The sequence below is a fragment of the Giraffa tippelskirchi genome, chromosome 4 (assembly GCF_054371585.1).
Source record: "Giraffa tippelskirchi isolate mGirTip1 chromosome 4, T2T-mGirTip1v1.2.pri, whole genome shotgun sequence".
In the NCBI taxonomy this organism is placed as follows: Eukaryota; Metazoa; Chordata; class Mammalia; order Artiodactyla; family Giraffidae; genus Giraffa; species Giraffa tippelskirchi.
Window position 1 is genome coordinate 205,140,268 of NC_137278.1, and position 11,818 is coordinate 205,152,085.

The window sequence follows — 11,818 nt, forward strand, 5'->3', positions numbered from 1 at the left end:
AAGGGAATTGGTGTTTGTGACAGCCTCAGGCCAGACACTGGTTTACAGGTGTTCACACTGCTTACTTCATCCTTGATCCTGTGAGGACATGGTGACTTTATTTTACATGTAAGAGAAAGAAGGCTCATTAAAGTTCAATAACTTGGTGGCCTAAATTGACAAGAAATGGCAACAGTGGGATTAAACTCCAGCTCGTCGGCCAGGTCACAACCAGGACTCGGTGGCTTCAATCTGGTGAGCACCCCAGCGCAGAACATTCTGCCAGGGATCAGGGCCCATGTCCTTCAAGGCCTTAGTATTCCTGGGAAGAAGCAGCTACTTTCAATAGAAGTAGAAAAATCCCAGGGCTTCCCTGATGACTTAGTGTTAAAGAATCTGCCTGCCAATGCAGGAGATGCTGGCTTGATCCCTGGTCTGGGGAGATCCCACATGCTGCAGGACAACTACTGAGCCTGTGCTCTAGAACCCAGGAGCTACAACTACTGAGCCTACGCGCAGCTAACTGCTGAAGCCCGAGTGCCACCACAAGAGAAGCCACCACAGTGAGAAGCTGCAATTCGAGAAAAGCTCGTGCAACCAAGACCCAGCACAGCCAAAATAAAATAAACCCCTGGTGTGATCACTCACCTAGAGCCAGACATTGTGGAATGCAAAGTCAAGTGGGCCTTAGGAAGCATCACTATGAACAAAGCTAGTGGAGGTGATGGAATTCCAGTTGAGCTATTTTAAATCCTAAAAGATGATGCTGTGAAAGTGCTGCATTCAATATGCCAGCAAATTTGGAAAACTCAACAGTGGCCACAGGACTGGAAAAGGTCAGTTTTCATCCGAATCCCAAAGAAAGGCAATGCCAAAGAATGCTTAAACTATCGCACAATTGCACTCATCTCACATGCTAGTAAAGTAATGCTCAAAATTCTCCAAGACAGGCTTCAAAAGTATGTGAATGGTGAACTTCCAGATGTTCAAGCTGGTTTTAGAAAAGGTGGAGGAACCAGAGATCAAATTGCCAACATCTGCTGGACCATCAAAAAAGCAAGAGAGTTCAAAAAAACCATCTTATTTCTGCTTTATTGATGACTATGCCAAAACCTTTGACTGTGGATCACAACAAACTGGAAAATTCTTAAAGAGATGGGCGTACCAGACCACCTGACCTGCCTCCTGAGAAATCTGTATGCAGGTCAAGAAGCAACAGTGAGAACTGGACATGGAACAACAGACTGGTTCCAAATCGAGAAAGGAGTATGTCAAGGCCATATATTGTCACCCTGCTTATTTAACTTATATGCAGAGTACATCATGAGAAACACTGGGCTGGATGAAGCACATGCTGGAATCAAAATTGCCGGGAGAAATATCAATAACCTCAGATATGCAGATGACACCACCCTTATGGCAGAAAGTGAAGAAGAACTAAAGAGCCTCTTGAAAGAGGAGAGTGAAAAAGTTGGCTTAAAACTCAACATTCAGAAAACTAAGATCATGGCATCTGGTCCCATCACTTCATGGCAAATAGATGGGGAAACAATGGAAACAGTGACAGACTTTATTTTGGGGGGCTCTAGAATCACTGCAGATGGTGACTGCGTCCATGAAATTAAAACACGCTTGCTCTTTGGAAGGCGGAGAAGGCAATGGCACCCCACTCCAGTACTCTTGCCTAAAAATCCCATGGACGGAGGAGCCTGGTAGGCTAGTCCATGGGGTCGCTAAGAGTCGGACGCGACTGTGCGACTTCACTTTCACTTTTCCCTTTCATGCACTGGAGAAGGCAATGGCAACCCACTCCAGTGTTCTTGCCTGGAGAATCCCAGGGACGGCAGAGCCTGGTGGGCTGCCGTCTATGGGGTCGCACAGAGTCGGACACGACTGAAGCGACTTTAGCAGCAGCAGCAGCAGCAGCTCTTTGGAAGGAAAGTTATGACCAACCTAGACAGCATATTAAAAAGCACAGACATTACTTTGCTGACAGAGGTCCATCTAGTCAAAGCTTTGGTTTTTCCAGTAATCATGTATGGATATGAGAGCTGGACCATAAAGAAAGTTGAGCGCCAAAGAACTGATGCTTTTGAACTGTGGTGTTGGAGAAGACTTTGAGAGTCCCTTGGATAGCAAGGAGATCCAACCAGTCCATTCTAAAGGAAATCAATCCTGAATACTCATTGGAAGGACTGATGCTGAAGCTGAACTCCCAATACTTTGGCCACCTGATGCAAAGAGCTGACAAGACCCTGATGCTGTGAATGATTGAAGGTGGGAGGAGAAGGGGATGACAGGATGAGATGGTTGGATGGCATCACCGACTCAATGGACATGAGTTTAAGTAAACTCGGGGAGTTAGTGATGGACAGGGAGGCCTGGCATGCTGCAGCCCATGGGGTCAAAAGAGTCAGACATGATTGAGTGACTGAACTGAACTGAATTATCCCAATTACTTAAAAAAAAAAAAAGGAACTCAACTATATGTTTTGTCAAATGTAATGTCAAGGGGGTGATGGAGTCTGACCCGTGGTGCCAACAACACACCTACACCCTTGCTTTTCCAACCCCAGCAACGAGCGAGGCCCCCAAGATCGGGTGGGAAAAGGCTGAATCGACAGCAAGCCAGCAGTGACCGTCACTGTGGGATTCTTCTGGACACACACGGTCCCGGGAGGCTGCAGCTTAATCAGGCCACTGTCCCAGGGGACAAAATGGCATGCAGTCATTTCCTCACAAACCCCCTCTGAGCTTAGCCCAGAGCTGGAGAGGGTGGACATCACTCTCAGAAGCCACCAGAAGTAGATCTGGTCCCCGCCCAGATCTACAACCTCATGAAACTGAGACCAAGACAAGTCAGACCCCTACCATCATAAGGGCCTTAAAACCTGACCCACCCACCGAGGCCTCGCCGCCCCCACCCCTCAGCCAACCTTGTTTGCTCTCTGCCATCTTCCCTTCATGGGGGTCCCCCGGGCACCAGGCCTGGGGGCCAGTGTCCGCTTGGCTTTCCTGGCAGCCTGGCCTGGACAGGCTTCAAAGACAGCAGCTGCGGCCTTCACCCTCTGGCCACGGGCACTGGGAGGGGTGGCACAGGTAGCCCCCACACGCAGGTTCAGCCCAGCCAGCCACCTGAGAAGAAAAGTGGGGTTGGGGAAGCCCCCGTGCCAAGCTTTCCTGAGGACACCGAGGAGGTCCTCAGGGATCTGGGGACAGTGGGGCCTAGTGGGTGAGAGTGGATGCACCAGTTAAGTGATCCTGAGCAAGTCAAACCTCAAGACCCTCCCTGTAAAAGGGGGCTGGTAATAAACAGTGGCGGAGGACTGGTGAGCCAAACCGATCTAGACAAGCTGCTGAATGTAACATCATTTTACAGTCACCACCAGGAGGTAGATGCAGTCACCATCATCCCCTTTACAGAGGCCGAAATAGCACAGAGAGGCCACGTGGCTCAAAAGGAGACAATCACAGAGGCGGGTTTGAGCCCCAGTCATTGGGCTCCAGGGCCCTTGCTGCTTTCTTGGGCAATGATGTACCGCACTCTCACCCTGACTAGGTCTACTCGGCTGGGCAGATTTCACCCCCACTTTATGGATGAGGGAACAGAAGCTCAGGGAAACCCACCCCAAGCCCTGTGGGGTAGCTCCCCAGGGAGGGTAGCTGGCCCTGGAAGGATCCTCCCCCACCATAGGTGCTTAGATGGCACCGACCTGGTGCCCCCGGGGAGAAGGTGGGGGCTTGAGAGCAGCTGGCCAGGCCCCCAGCTGGGGGGTTCAGGTGGGGGTGCTCACCTGTGAAGCGGGAGCAGCTGGCAGTCACAGTGGAAGGGGTTGCTGCTGAGGTCAACGAGCTCCAGCTCACAGAGACCGGGCAGGGCGGGCAGTGTCTGCAGCTGGTTCTTCTGCAGGTGTAGGCTCCGGAGCCGGGGCCCCAGGCCCAAGAAGGCCCCAGGAGAAATCTGCAGGAAGGCGCCAGGCCCTGGTGTGAGCTCCTGCCCAGCCTGGCCCAGCCCCAGGCCTGGGGAGTGGCGAGCCCAAGCCGGGGGCAGGAAGGGCAGTGATGGTGGAAGACCCAGGCTGGTCCAAGGCCGAAGCACTTGCCTCCTGCAAGTCACCCAGACCCCCCCAGTTCACGGTTTTTTCTGCTAGGCCCACATAATAACAAAAGCCCTGCCTACGTGTGTAACAGCAGGTAATCCCACAGACCCTGGGGAGCTCCCACCTCCAGGCCTCAGCAGCGTCCTCCCGCCTCTATGTGGCACAGCATTCCGGCCTGGTCTGTGGCCCACACCTGAGCTCCTGGGGGCAGGCGCAGTATCCGGCTCATCTCAGGGCACCCACCCCCAGCCTCGGGCCCAGCAAGGCAGGGCAGCGGTGTGGGCTGAGAGGACACAAGCTGCCTTCCCTCATTCCTTCTTCCCTGCGCCCACCTGCTCCAGGCCACTGCTGTTCAGGAAGAGGTGCTGCAGTGAATGGCCCACAGGCCGGAAGGCGCCATCTCGCAGGGCCCCGAGCGGGTTCCCCGAGAGCTGCAGCTCCAGGAGGGCCGGCAGCCCCTCCAGGGCCTCAGTGGGCACCTCGCCTAGCTGGTTCCTATCCAGGTGCAGCTTCTCCAGCTCCTGAGCGGGACCCAGCGCCCCAGGGGACACTCGGGCGAGGCGGTTCCCACTCAGGTAGAGCCAGCGTAAGGCCCGCACGCCTGCCAGGTCATCGGGCGCCAGGTGGTCCAGGGCATTGTCCTGCAGGTGCAGGGAGAAGAGGCTGGGCAGGGCAAGCAGGGCAGCCCCTGGCACCCGCACGAAACGGTTCCGCTCCAGGTACAGGTAGCCCAGGCGGGGGGCCCCCTCGAGGGCGGCAGCGCTGAGGCCGGAGAGCCGGTTGTCCGACAGGTAGAGGTAGACGAGGCTGTCCAGCCCCGCCAGGGCGCCCGCCTCCAGCTCCGTGAGGCCACAGTGCTGCAGGTGCAGCGACACGAGGCGGCCCAGGCCCGGGAAGGCCTCTCGGGGCACCACGGGGAAGCGGTTCCGCCTGAGGTCCAGGAGCTGGGTGTCGTTGGGGAAGCCGCGGGGCACGGCCTGCAGGCCCCGGCCCTCACAGCTGCTGTGCCGCGACTCCGGGACGCACACGCAGGTGCGCGGGCAGGGCCCGGCCCCCGCGGCTTCCTCCCCGGGGGCGCCGGCAGGGGCGCGGGGCCGCGCGGCCGCCAGCTCCTCGGCCTCCTCCTCCGCCGACGCCCCGGGCCCGGGGCAGCGCAGGTCCGAGGGCCGCAGGGCGTCCAGGGCCTCCCCGCGCAGGCGCCGCGGCCCCCAGCAAGCGCCGTCCGAGCGCACGCGCGCCCGCGCCAGCCACTCGAGCAGCGGCCGGGTCCGGCAGCCGCACCACAGCGGGTTCCCCTGCAGCCGCAGTCGGCGCAGCTGCCCCGGGCCCTGCAGCGGCGGCAGGGCGTCCAGCTGGTTCCCGCGGAGGTCCAGGGTGTGCAGGCGGGGGCAGCGGGCGAAGGCCCGGGCATCCAGGGCCTGCAGGGCCCCGTGGTCCAGCCTCAGCTCCCGCAGGCCTGGGAGCGCCAGCCCGTCCTCCTCGCCCGCGTAGGTGAAGGGGTTGTGGCCCAGCTCGAGGCGGGCCAGGCCGCGGGCCTGGGACAAGGCCGCCCCCGGCAGGGCCTGCAGCTCGTTGTGGTGCAGGCTGAGCCGGCGCAAGGCGGGCAGGCCGACCAGGGCCTCGGGGGCCAGCACGCTGAGCGCGTTGTGCGATAGCTGCAGCCAGCGGGCGCGCACCAGCCCCTGGAAGGCCATGGCGGGCAGGTAGACCAGGGCGTTGTGGGCCAGGTTCAGCGTGGTCACCGAGCCCAGTGCCCCGAACGTCCCTGGCCGCAGCTCCTCCAGTAGGTTCCCCGCCAGCTCCAGCCGCTGCAGCGAGCCCAGCCCGTCCAGCGCCTCCTGGGGCAGCGCGCTCAGGCGGTTGGAGGCCAAGTTGAGGAGGAGCAGGCGGCCCAGGCCTCGGAAGGCCCCCTCGGCCACCAGCTCCACCTGGCAGTGCCGCAGGTCCAGGTGTGTCAGGTAAGGCAGGTCCCGGAAGGCAGCCGGGGGGATCTCCTTCAGCATGTTGCCCTGGAGGTCCAGACGCTGGGTCAGCTGAGCAGGGAGAGGGAGGGGAGGCTGAGGGGCACCCGGACCACAGCCTGTGCCCCTTGCTAACGCTGGCATGTGCTCTTCCCTCACCTGGAACAGTTTCCTCCCCCCATTCTCTTCATCCTGCTCCCTGACACCTCCTCCAGGAAGCCTTCCTCCACAGCCACCCAGGTATTCCCCCACACTGGCATTTTCCACATTTAATTGTCACTGCCCCCTCTACTTTCACTCTCCTCTCCAGCTCCTGACTCCACGGAGTAGAGACCATACCTTATTCCAGTAGGTCACCAGTTTGCTGCCCCAGGGCCTGTAATTAACTCAGTATCTATTACAGGTCAGGTAACTTGTTCCACTCAGGATTTTAAATAGATCGTCTCCCTGTTGTTGGCTATTATCATTCCCATTTTACAGATGTGAAGACTGAGTCTCAGGGAGGAAAAGTGACTTGCCAGGGCCTCCCCCAGCCAGGTAGTGGCAGATCCTCCGGTGCCAGCTCAGGCTCCTCCCGTTGTCCTCCCCCACCCCACCTTGCCCTGCTGACCTCAGGGATGGCAGTTGGCACCTCGGTGAGGTTCTGGTGCCGGCAGGTGACATGCCTCCTGGGATTGTCGCAGACGCAGGCCTGCGGACAGCGCTGGGCCACCGCATGCCAGGTTGGCCCCAATGGCAGCAGCAGTGGAAGCAGAAGTGCCAGGGATATGCTCTGGAGCCTGGCAGAGGGAGGAAGGGCCAGTTGTTCACCGAACAAGAGACCCACACTGTCCGCTTCCCTGAGCCCTGTTTCTTGTCCCAGTGCCCCTCGGACGTCTTCCTCCTCTGGCGCTGGCGAAGCTGTCATTACCCTGAGCCTCCAACCCCTCCACAGAGCTGGGATTCCCTGTTTCACATCGGGGGAAACAGGATCAGAGGGACGACCTGGCGAGTCTCTGTGACTATCTGCCCAGTGCCTTGGTGAGGCCTTGCCCTGTCAGTTCAGAGGAGTGGACAGGCTGTGCAGAGGCTCCTGGGTCCCAAGGGAGGCCTGTCCTCCCAGGGTGAGGTTGGCGATGGAGAGTCAGCTGTTCCTCAGGCCGATGTGGCATCAGCACCCTGGTGCCAGGGAGCACGACACCCACCTTGAGAAGACGGCCTGGCAGCCAGAGGGACAGACCCAGGCCTGGCCTGAGTGAGGCTAGACTTTGGGGGACCAGGTGTCATGGGGTCCGAGAGCTTCAAGGAGCCTTAGTGGCTGGCCTAGTGGCTGGCCAGCGCCACTCTGACAGGCAGGCTGGTGGGAGCTCCAACTTCTCTCCTGTTTAATTCCTCTGCTGTCCCCTTCATCTTAGTGCCACCCAGCTGGCCTGGCCTGGGGAAAACTGAGGGTATGGCCTTGGGGCTGTGCTTTGGGCCAGGTCTGTCCACTTACCCATCTGTCCACCCACCATCCGGTCCATTGCCCAGCAAGACCCCTTCACCTCGAAACTGCTACCTGCCTCTCCACAGGGCCCACGGTGCCACGGTGGCACTCCTTGCTCCCCTAGCCCTCCGCTCACTGCCAACACCCAGAGGGGACTTTCCGAAATACAGGTGGGCCCTGACACCCCAGCTGAAAACCCTCCAGCATCTCCTCACTGCCTTTGCTGGGAAGTCCTGAGTCCTGATTCCCTGACAGGTACCCACCCGCTCAGAGACTTCAGCGTCCCCCTTGGCTCCCCTACCGTATGTACACAGAGCAGCTCCCTCCTGTCTGCCTGCCACGCGAACCTCACCAGCTCTTCCCGTTTCTGTCCTCAGCTCTCTCTGAGCAGCCCTTCCTGACCCCTGGGCTGGTTCCTACCCTGAGCTGCCCCCATTACTGCTCACTGACTTGTCACCATCTATTTTGCAGTCTCCTTGGAGTCCCAGGGTCCAGTCTGGCTTTGGGGCTGGTGGCATCTTCTAGAGTGAGGTTGGGGCTCAGGGTGGGCTGGGGTGGCGGGGGTGCATGGGGACAGATCCCTGCAAGGTCAAGTGTCCTGGGCTGCCAAGCTCTCAGGCAGGCTCCTGGAGGACTAGCCCAGGGGAGCTCCCGGGAGCAGCTGCACCCGCCATCTTCCTCGAAACCCTCTTTTGAGGCCCTCAGAGAATCCCGGTCTGGGAAGATCCCAGGGCCCTTATCCCCCAGCCCTGAGGGGCCCTGAGAGGCCCAGGGGCTTGCCTGTAGCCATGCAGCTTCTCTAACAGCCGCCCCCCTCTCCCGGCAACCCCGGGGCCCCAAGACTCACCCCGCCATGCCGATTGCACAGCCAGTCTGGCCTGGAGGCGCAGCACAGGAAAAGGCTGGCGACAGTCCCCCGCCTGGACGCCGGGGGAGCCCCCCCTCCCGGCCCACAGACCTGGCAGCGGGGCCAGAGCTGAATGGGAGGCTTTGTGAGGTGAGGGAGAGACGGGCATGGTGGGAGCAGCGGCTGGAGTTACAGGGCCTCCTGCTCTGAATCCTGGCCCAGGCCTGAGACCCGAGTCCCTGGACCAGCCCAGCAAGGAGGGGCCTCGAGGGGCCCGCCAGACTGCGGGTACCAGGCCTAGGCGTCCTCCTGCTCTGGGGCCTTGGGCAGGGCTGCGCCTCACCAAGCCTCAGTTTCCTGCTCTGTTAACCTGTTAACACACAGTATCGTTAACTAGTTTACAGGGCTGCTGTGGGGTTAAGGTAGGCACCTGGCACACAGGAGGGGTTAACTCTGCCTTGTTTGCGCTTACGTTTACATACATTGTTCAACACTTTTACACAGAATATTCTGCAAATTTGTTTTTTTTTTCACTCAACGTTATGGAACTAAGTTGATTAGTTAGTATTGGATAGTATTTCACTGTATAAATGTATCAACTTATCTCCATTAGATGTTATGGTTGCCTCCATTTTTTTATTACAATGTTGCACAGAATACCTAAATACTTAGCTTCCTGGGAACATGTACATTAAAAAAATAAAATAGTTCATCTAGACCGTAGCAATTATGTATCCTATGATTTTCCACATCCTATGATATTTTAGATCTGTGTTTCTGGAGGAAATACAGCTTTCATTCTGTTTTGACTTTTTTTAAAGCAAGAAACTGACACCACACATAGACTTCCACATGTGCTTTATTTCACACAGCAAGTTCTATCCACAGTATTCCATGGTGTGTATTTTTATGTCTGGACTTTTTTTTCAATCAGTATTATGTTTGTGAGATTCGCCTGTGATACATATTTTTAAAATTTGTTCATTTTCATTTTTACCCAGCATTCCCGTCTATAAATATTCCACAAGCAGCATGGGACAGCAGTGGGGGCGGATCGGCCCAGGATGGAGGTAAGGATGAGGTGTAGCATCTCCTTGTCTCTCCTTTCTACCCAGAGGCAACCGACTGCTTTCATTGAGTAGTATAGTTTTTAAATGTATCAAACAGTGCGTATCATTTTGCAAATGTGTTTCTTTCACTCAGCCATGTTTTTGAAGGTTTATTCAGTAGATACATGTAGCTTCTGCATCTGGTTTATTCATTCTGAGTGCTACATATATCTCACTGCATGTGTGTGCCATAGTTTAACTATTCTACTGATGGACATTTGGTTCTTTCTTTATTTTGGCTGTGCTGGGGTCTTAGTTGCGGCATGTGAGATCTTTGTTGTGGCATGCAGAATCTGTAGTTGTGGCACTTGGGAATCAAGTTCCCTGACCAGGGATTGAACCTGGGCCTCCGGCATTGAGCTTGGAGGCTTAGCCACTGCACTGCCAGGGGAGTCCCGTTTGGTTGTTGAGTTTTCTGGCGCCCCTCACTGAGCTGCACTTGTGCTTGTCTCCTTGTGCCCGTTACAAGTTTCTCTCAAGTAGATCCTTAGAAATGGGACTTGGGCTCACAGGCTGCGCACGTTTTCAGCTTTCTCAGTATCTGCCAAATACTGTCTAAAGTGGATTTTGTTAGCTTGACATCCTTCCAGCAACGTGTGAAACGTGCCCGACTGGTTCCTTTCCTGGTGTCCCGTCTCTCCATCATACTTGCCAGTCTGGCCTGAAATGGTATTATCTGTAGTTTTACTTCACATTTCCTTCAAATTGGATGTATATTCTCAGCACGAATCCTTGTCGTCTGTTGCCAGGTCTTTTTCTACTCTCTCACCTTGTCTGTTAACTTGTACAGTATTTTTGGTCACTTTTCACTTTTTAAAACTTCTTTGGCTGTGTGTGGTCTTAGTTGCAGCACATAGGCTCTAGGCTGCAGCCTCAGTAGTTGCAGCCTGTGGACTTAGTTGCTCTGTGGCATGTGCTTAGTTCCCCGAGCAAGGATCGAACCCATGTCCCCTGCACTGGCAGGCAGATTCTTATCCACTGTACCACCAGGGAAGTCCCCTCACTTTTACTTTGAAGAAGGCAAATTTCTGTATGGTTTGTGCATTTTGTCTGTCAAAAATGCTCTCCAGTGTTTAATTTTTCCTTTAAAAGACTATGGCTGTCAGGCAGATGGAGTTGGACCACTCTGAAGATTGGTGCACGAAGGCAGCCTGTGCCTCCACCCTGTCCTGACCCTGCCCTCCCCAGGGTAACTCCCGTCCTGAAAGCTGGGTTTGTCACACACGTGTGTATGCCAGCTTTTGAACCCAGGGTGCTGGGCTGAGATTTCCTTCACTTGAGGCTGCTGTTGATTCATCTGTGGGGGTCATGGTGTGCTCCAAGCCCAGTGACCATGCTTTCACCATTGTGTGACGTGGCCTCTGCTCCTGGTCCACTTTGCTGACATGCCTGCGAGCCATTTGCAGGTTCCTGCTGTCGTAACAGCGCTGCTCCGGGTGCCCTTGACCACACTGCCTGGGGATTCCAGGATGGAATTGATGGTTTGCAAGCCACTGGCCTACAGCTGAGCTCCCTTTACTGGGAGCAGCCTAGGGTTGAGCAGGCCATTGGCAGCTGGAGGGGGGACCACAGGCTGCCCTGGCAGAGGCATCTGTGATCTGGCAGACCCCAAGTTAGGGTGCTCAGGGATCGGGACCCTGTGTAATCCTAGGATTGGCTGTTGTCCTCAAACGTTGGCATTCAAGTTTAGGGGGGTAGATTCCAAAGTCTGCTCTCAGTAGGCACTGAGAAGTCCCCAGCCTCCCCCTGCACTTGGAGCTGCTCTGAAGGACGGAGCGGGGTGAGCATCCTCCAGTGTGTGTGTGAGGAGCCGGGCACTTGCCAGCCGCTAAGAGGAGCATTAGATGAGATCTGTGCTCCTCCTGTCTCAGCTGGAGCTCAATCTGCGTCAGCTTGGGAGGAAGAAGGGCCAGCTCCGGGTGGCCAGGAGGGAGGAACACCCAGGCCAGAGAACCCTGACAGGGCCCTTTGGCTCTGAGCTGCAGCTTCTACATCTCTCACGTTATCACCTGGGAGAGGTCCTGCTTGGATGTCAAGACTCAGCTCTTGAACCCGTAACTTCTCTGACCTCACTGCCCACCATCCCCACACTGGGTCTCCTGCACCAGACTGGAGCTCCCCAGAGGCTGTGTGTGCAGCCCAGGAGCTCAAAACCACCTGGCCAGGAGACAGTATGGAGTTGGCCAGACCCCTGCCTGCCTCCTGCCTGACACCTGGGATGGGGCAGGGGGAGGGTAAAGCCTGGGCATCACTCTGCCACCCAGCCAAGAAGGATGTCGCCTGAGTGGTCTGTGGCCAGTAAAGACACAGCGCCCCCAAGCAACCTTGGAGGGAACTCTTCACTGCCAGGCCTGCTC

The 11,818-nt window shown here is 56.6% G+C and overlaps 2 protein-coding genes across 2 annotated transcripts in view; one reads left to right on the top strand and one right to left on the bottom strand.

The window, feature by feature from the left end:
- L3MBTL2 (L3MBTL histone methyl-lysine binding protein 2) overlaps positions 1–2,462 on the top strand; it is a 27,255-nt gene extending 24,793 nt beyond the window's left edge. Inside the window, exons 19-20 of the transcript XR_014081510.1 lie at positions 49–234; positions 392–2,462. The gene's annotated coding sequence lies outside the window, so the exon portion shown is untranslated. The remainder of the gene's footprint in view (positions 1–48; positions 235–391) is intronic.
- CHADL (chondroadherin like) lies at positions 73–8,360 on the bottom strand. The gene is made up of 5 exons (XM_081590532.1): positions 8,353–8,360; positions 6,651–6,819; positions 4,412–6,112; positions 3,774–3,940; positions 73–3,114 (listed from the first exon to the last, which is right to left on the bottom strand). Exons 1-5 carry the CDS (start codon positions 8,358–8,360, stop codon positions 2,907–2,909), a joined length of 2,253 nt encoding a protein of 750 aa, XP_081446658.1. The 3' UTR covers positions 73–2,906.
- Between the last annotated feature and the right edge of the window lie 3,458 nt (positions 8,361–11,818).

Coding starts and splice junctions, on each gene's coding strand:
- CHADL (XM_081590532.1), bottom strand. Junction 3,941..4,411: donor ACAGCAGTGGCCTGGAGCAG/GTGGGCGCAGGG, acceptor GCCTTCCTGCAG/ATTTCTCCTGGGGCCTTCTT. Junction 3,115..3,773: donor CAGCTGCTCCCGCTTCACAG/GTGAGCACCCCC, acceptor TTTTCTTCTCAG/GTGGCTGGCTGGGCTGAACC.